Source organism: Herpailurus yagouaroundi, unplaced genomic scaffold (assembly GCF_014898765.1).
Source record: "Herpailurus yagouaroundi ecotype Mexico unplaced genomic scaffold, PumYag 203, whole genome shotgun sequence".
In the NCBI taxonomy this organism is placed as follows: Eukaryota; Metazoa; Chordata; class Mammalia; order Carnivora; family Felidae; genus Herpailurus; species Herpailurus yagouaroundi.
In genome coordinates, this window is record NW_024412434.1 from 23,308,617 (window position 1) to 23,316,141 (window position 7,525).

Below are 7,525 nucleotides of genomic sequence, written 5' to 3' on the forward strand. Positions count from 1 at the left end.
GTTACCTTTAAGATTGTATACCCCCCAAAATGGCACAAAATGACCACAATGGCTTAGATGTTCTAACTACAGATCATTTGCTCTTTTGTATCACTACAATACATATATAAACATTAAGCGTTTTCTTTTATTTGTTCACTCAGTGAGCATTTATTTAGTGTCCACATATTAGTGATACAAACATACAAAGATGGGTAAAACTAATAATAGCTAATATTGACTCTCCCTGGTCTCAGGCACTGTTGTGTGTGCTTTACATCAGTTCACTTAAGACAACTTTTATGAGGTATTACTTTTATTAGTTCCATTTTAAAGATGAGGAGATTGAGGCACAAAGTTTAAGTAACAGCTAGTAAATGATAGAGCTGGGATTTAAACCCAGCAAGTCTGGTGTAGGGTCTATACTCTTAATGTATCCTGGATAATAAGCTTAATCACTATGAAGAGCTTTTCATATGTAGCACTTAACATTTATTTGTGAAAGGATCTTTATGAAAGCTGTGCTCTTTTCTGAATTGCTGAAACAGTAAAGGTTAAAGTTCTAGAAGTTGACTTTTATGATTTTATTTTTAATCAGTGCAGTTTTATTGATGTTTTAATAAATACTTGTAGTGAGCTTCTAGTTTGCTCTGAGTTTTTAAATGAGTAAAGAAACATAGTTTTGTTTACAAATTATATTTGAAGAACTAAAAAATCTAAACACCTACCACTGCTTACTATAGACAGTAGGTTCTTAAAATTGAAGATGATAAACTTAAGTGGTAGCTCTCTGAGTATGTATAAGTTTAGTATTTATAAAATGATTATAATGAATTGTCTGGTGAGGTTAGGCCTTATTTTAAAATGCAGTACAGGGGCGCCTGGGTGGCTCAGTCGGTTGAGCGTCCGACTTCAGCTCAGGTCACGATCTCACAGTTCGTGAGTTCAAGCCCCGCGTCAGGCTCTGGGCTGACGGCTCAGAGCCTGGAGCCTGCTTCCGATTCTGTGTCTCCCTCTCTCTCTGCCCCTCCCCCACTCATGCTCTGTCTCTCTCTGTCTCAAAAATAAATAAACATTAAAAAATATTTAAAAAAAATAAAATGCAGTACATACTAAGGTAGTGGGATTCTCCAGTACTAGTTAGTAGACTGGGATTTTAGTACTGATCTTTCATCAAGTCATTTGAGAGTTTTATGTCATTTTGTTATTTTAATTATTAAGTCAGAATTATAACAGCCGTGTGGTACAAATAAGATAGGATAGGATAGTAATCTGGAAAAGTAGAAAACACTGAAAAAACTTTTCAAGTCATCACCATATTGAACAATTGCATAAGAGAGGAGAGTATTTTGAAAAACTACACTAAACTAGCACAAGGCTCCACCATGTTATTGTCACTGTTGCTTGCATAGGTTTCTAGACTGTAAGTTGTTTTCTGATGAAAATGTAATGCATTTACATTTATCTTGCTATGTCTGTTTGCACTGTACTGTTGTAAGAGGATTTTGTTGTACTGAATACTTCTTGAAATGTGTGCCTAAGTTAGAGGCCTTATATTTGCAAAGGATTTGAATTTTGATCTACAGTTTTGATGATAGAAAAGAATAGTGATTATATTGGAAATTTTGCTGTAATGAAATTATAATAAAAAATGCAAACTGTAGTTCACAAGTGTAATACATGAAGCTTTAATAATATTTTTGCTTAAGTGAACTCTTGGTACTTATTATTTTTAAGTTAGCATTTCCTAAAATGTGTTCCTTATTAATTTAATGGGATGTTAACTAGTACTTGCTAGTATTTCAAAAGGGGGTTTATATTGCCAAATAAATTTGAGATAAATTGAATTAAGCTAAACAGTCCTCTTTATTTGAGAACCTATTTAAGCCTGATGAAGTGTATTGTTTCCCCAAATTACTTGACCGTGGAACTGTTTGCAAATCATATCCCAGCACTTGTGTTCTGCAGAGTTTATATTGCCTTAAATGAAAGTAAGTTGTGTAGCAAGAAATTTACCCAAATTTATTTAAAATATTTGGAATGAATGCAGACTTAATAAAATAACATTTCTTATCACAAGAGATTTCAAAATGTTAATTCTCTAAGTTAATGTCTCCTTTCTCTTAATTTGTAGGTACGAAAAAAGGACCAGATCAATATTGAAACGAAGAACAAAACTGTTCGTTTTATTGGAGAATTAACTAAATTTAAGATGTTCACAAAAAATGATACACTACATTGTTTAAAGGTTAGTGCTGCATTATTTGTGTTGTTTTAAAAAATTTTTTAATGTTTTTTTTTTTTGCTTTTTATTTATTTTTGAAAGAGAGAGAGAGAGAGAGAGAAAGCGAAAGCACGGGAGGGACAGAGAGAGAGAGACAGACACAGAATCCAGTGACAGGCTCCAGGCTCTGAGCTACCTGTCTGCACAGAGCCCAACACGGGGCTCGAACCCATGAACCGCAAGATCGTGACCTGAGCTGAAGTTGGACGCTTAACCAACTGAGCCACCCAGGTGCCCCTTGAGTTGTTTTTAATAGACAGATTTTAAGTTTTGGTTATAAATGCTGGAAAAAATGAATTAAGTAAGGAATATTTGTTTAATCTGAAGGAAGATAGGAGTGAAAGGGAATATTAAACAGATGAACAGAGTAGAAAACAAATAATAATATGCTAGAAATGCAGCTATCACAGTAATTACATGAAATGTAAAAGGACAAAATACATGAAGTAAAAGCCTGAAGAATATAAGACTTGATTAAAACAACACTGTAGGCTGCCTATAAGAAACATACCCTTAAATACGAAGACCATAAAGGCTAAAGTAAAAAGATGGGAGAAATATACGAGGGAAGCATTAATTAAAAGTCACCTGGTTTCATTATTATCAGGCAATTAAGGCACGAAGCATTTGTTAGAAATAAAGAAGGATAGTTCAGAATGATGAAGAGGTAGTTTTAATAGGAAGGTATTACCTTACTGAATCATTATGAATCCAGTAAGGTAGCTTCAAAATATATAAAGCAAAAATCAAGGAAAGGAGACATAAACAAATTGACAAATGTAAAGGGTTGGAAACACCTTTCACTAGCTGAAAGAAGCAGCAGACCAAATCAGTACATATACACAGATTTGAATAACACAACAACCTGGATCTAACTGACACTCTACCCAACAGCATCAGAATTTACAATCTCTTATGATATACATGGATCATTTACCACAATTAACCATTAAAATCTCAGCACATTAGGGGTGCCTAGGTGGCTCAGTCGGTTAAGCATCCGATTTTGGCTCAGGTCAGGACCCTACATTTCGTGAGTTTGAGCCCCGCGTTGGGCTCTGTGCTGACAACTCGGAGCCTGCTTCAGATTATGTTTCCCTCTCCTCTGCTTGCTTGCTCTTTGTCTCTCAAATGAAATTAAAAACAAAAAAGGGGCGCCTGGGTGGCGCAGTCGGTTAAGCGTCCGACTTCAGCCAGGTCACGATCTCGCGGTCCGTGAGTTCGAGCCCCGCATCAGGCTCTGGGCTGATGGCTCAGAGCCTGGAGCCTGTTTCCGATTCTGTGTCTCCCTCTCTCTCTGCTCCTTCCCCATTCATGCTCTGTCTCTCTCTGTCCCAAAAATAAATAAACGTTGGGAAAAAAAAAAAAATTTAAAAACAAAAAAAAGAATCCCAGCAAATTAGAAAAGACTGAAATTATTCAGATTATGTTTTCTGTCCACAATGGAATTAAGCAAGAAATTAGTTAATAAGTAATTATATGTGGTAAAGCTGATACAGTATAGATGGAATAATTCTACATTTGGAATTGATTATTATTAACAACAACAAATTTTGTATCAAATTGATTTCCTAGGGATATTATTAGGTAGTTTACACAAAGTGGGTCTCATGGATTCAAGTACATTTGGAAAACCCTGAGTTAAACAAATTTGCCCAATTACTTAACTGCTTGATTTCTTAAGAGTGTTTAAAATACTAATAGTCATTGTAAATATTCAAGGGGTTAAGTTTCCTAAACCTACTTGGAGCATCTCAGGTGACTACAAAGTACATTTAGAGAAACTCTGGATAACATTTTAAGAGGGATTGTTAAAGATTTCTCAGTGCTGTAGTTGAAGGGAGTCATACCATGGAACAATTTAAACGTTAGTATATTTCTTCATAATAATTATTACAAATACATAAGAAGGATATACATTTTTTTTGACACAAATTCCATTTCTATAAGTTTTAAGGTTATTATTGCACAGATTTATCTACAAGGATGTTAAGTATTGGTAAATATTAACAAGTATTGTTAAGTACACAATTGTTTAAGAAATTGTAAACAGTTTTAATATTCAATAAATAAGAATCATTGGAGTTTTATTGTGGTTCATATTATACAGAAATATGTCCCTTTTAAATCATGCCATGCAAGGGTAAATAAGGACACAGCCAAAATAGTTATATTATCTAAAAAACACCAAGTTATTAAATGATGTGGTATATTTGAATCTGTTTTGGTTTAGAAAATATGCATAGAAAAAGATTGGTAGGATAAATACTTAAATGCTATGGTAATGTGTTATGTTTGTAAATGTCATACAATGAGCCTGTTGTAGTCAGAATTTTACAAGTAAATATCATATAAACCAAAACAAAAAAGCCACTTAGAAAATGTTCGCTGTGTATGGTGCAGATATTTAAATACATAGCATCTGATAATCATCATAGAAAGGGCTTTAATATTAGTTTTTCATGTATTTATCTGGAAGGAAAGGCATTAAATGTATTGAAGATTTTCGATTAAATTTTTGTGGCTGAACACAAAAGATACTTAGCAATGACTCTTGTTAAGCTAAAGTAGACTAGCTTTTGTTTTTCACACTGATATTTTTAAAATTATTACATACAGTAGATCTGTATTTTCTTTCTCTAATAGGACTGAAGTATTGTCTTTGTGTTCTCTCATCATCATTATTATTACAGATGCTTCTATCAGACTTTTCCCATCACCATATTGAAATGGCATGTACTCTACTGGAAACATGTGGAAGATTTCTTTTCAGATCTCCAGAATCACACCTGAGGACCAGTGTACTTTTGGTAAGGGCTTGAGGATCCTGGCAAGAGCTTGAGGTTCTTGATTTACTTCAGGGGTTAGAAATATTATATTGACCAGTATCTATGATCAATCTTGCTCTGCAGCATAAACTAGAACCTCCCATATTTATGTGCTGCGCAGCCAGTCCAGGAGAGTTGCAGGAATTTTTCCCACTTGGGCGCCAGTGAGTTCACACTGTTGTAAAGGAGGATTAAGTTCAACCCCAAATAACTTTTGATAAATGATTCAAATGAGCCAAGTACTCTTAATACTATTATATTAGAGTCATTGTTATGGATGTTCTTGGATATTCAAAGAAGCCATTGTTAAGTGCCATGAGCATATAAATTATAAGCTTAAACATATAAAATTTAAATTTTAAATTAAAAACAACTTTAAAAATTAACGTGGGGTAGAAGTTATTTCTTAAGCTAATTAGAATACTGAAATGGCCATCAAGTTTCTTGATCAGTTAAATTGTTATGCTTACTGATAATACCCATGCATTCCTTGCAGTCTTGGGACCTTTCCAAGTGTGGTGGAGGGAGTGTTGGTGTTAGTGTTAAAGGGAGCTCAGGTTTAGGAATCGCCGGGCATGTACTGTCATTATTTCAGTGTTGCTGTTACAAAAGTCTGGATTGTGTCATTTTTTTTTAGATGTTATTTTTTTAAAAATCTAGTTGTGAGCCTAAACATTCTCTGCCAATGCTATTTAAAATGAAGAAACAGGGGCGCCTGGGTGGCGCAGTCGGTTAAGCGCCCGACTTCAGCCAGGTCACAATCTCGCGCTCCTTGAGTTCGAGCCCCGCGTCAGGCTCTGGGCTGATGGCTCGGAGCCTGGAGCCTGTTTCCGATTCTGTGTCTCCCTCTCTCTCTGACCCTCCCCCGTTCATGCTCTGTCTCTCTCTGTCCCAAAAATAAATAAACGTTGAAAAAAAAAATTAAAAAAAAAATAATAAAATAAAATGAAGAAACACAAGAATTTATTTCTTTAAAAAATTTTTAAAAAATATTTATTTATTAAATGGTTTTTTTTGTTTTTTTTGTTTTTTTTTTTGAGAGAGAGAGAGAGAGAGTGAGTGAGTCGGGGAGGAGCAGAGAGAGGGAGACAGAATCTGAAGCAGGCTCCAGGCTCTGAGCTTTCAGCACAGAGCCCAACATGGGGCTCAAACTCATGAACTGGGAGATCATTACCTGAGTTGAAGTCCGACGCTTAACCAAAGGAGCCACCCAGGCACCCCTAATGTTTATTTCTGACAGCGAGACAGAGAAGTTCTGTTGGGAATAAGTATTAGAATGAAAGTATTTTGACTAACTTAGACTTTTTTATTATAGGAACAAATGATGAGAAAGAAGCAAGCAATGCACCTTGATGCAAGATATGTTACAATGGTGGAGAACGCATATTACTACTGCAACCCACCTCCAGCTGAAAAAACAGTGAAAAAGAAACGTCCTCCTCTCCAGGAATATGTCCGGAAACTTTTGTACAAGGATCTCTCAAAGGTTACCACTGAGAAGGTAAATCTCATCGAAATTATAAAGTAATAGTAAATTTGAGATTTGTGGGAGTGTTAAGATTGTGTAATATTCAGGGGCGCCTGGGTGGCTCAGTTGGTTAATCATCCGACTTCAGTACAAGTCATGATCGCACCGTTCAGAGTTCAAGCCCCACGTCAGACTCTGTGCTGACAGCTCAGGGCCTAGAACCTGCTTCTGATTCTCTCTCTCTTCTCTCTTCTCTCTTCTCTCTTCTCTCTTCTCTCTTCTCTCTTTCTTTCTGCCCCTCCCCTGCTCGTGCTGTCTCTGTCTCTCTCAAAAAGAAACTTAAAAAAAAAGATTATATAATATTCAAATTTATTCTTCTTCCTCCTAATGATAGTAGTATTAAGAGCAGTGCACTTTCCTTCTATCCATTGCACTAAATTGTTTTAGGTCAGGAACATGTATTTCAGCTTCCTTAGGTCAGTTTGTTTATAAATTGCTTCAGTGTTTGACAAAGTATGCATAAGAAATTGAATCAGAGCTGTTAAATTTCAGCAGTGAAGTTTAGGAGAGGTAAGATTAGATTCCAAATTTAATTATGGTTGATTCTATACAAAACTTCCTAAAATGGAATTCATATGATGATACTTAATATATAGGACTTATGTTTTGTTTTCTTTTATGATTCTTACTCTGAAGTAGCAATTCTTTCCATTTTAATTTTGCTGTTGTTTATATTTGTAATTACTGCTTTGTGTCTCATATTCTATAATCAGTTTGACTAAATATTTTGCTTCAGTATAAAGGATTATAACTTTGAATGGGCTTTCGGAGGTCCATGGCCCTCTGAAATTTCATAATTTTGAATGTCTAGGGCTGTTTATATTTTTCTAGAGGGAATGTTTATAGTCTTCCTTAGATTCTTAGCAGGGATCAATTTCCAGAAAAGGTTAAGAACTACTAACCTAT

The 7,525-nt window shown here is 35.1% G+C and overlaps 1 protein-coding gene across 2 annotated transcripts in view; it reads left to right on the forward strand.

Moving 5' to 3' along the window:
• The window catches only part of UPF2 (UPF2 regulator of nonsense mediated mRNA decay), a 113,692-nt gene that overhangs the window by 67,408 nt on the left and 38,759 nt on the right, over positions 1–7,525 (forward strand). For both annotated transcript variants that reach the window (XM_040451453.1, XM_040451454.1), the window contains exons 10-12: positions 2,114–2,227; positions 4,957–5,073; positions 6,407–6,592. In XM_040451453.1, the coding sequence (XP_040307387.1) occupies positions 2,114–2,227; positions 4,957–5,073; positions 6,407–6,592 (417 nt within the window). The remainder of the gene's footprint in view (positions 1–2,113; positions 2,228–4,956; positions 5,074–6,406; positions 6,593–7,525) is intronic.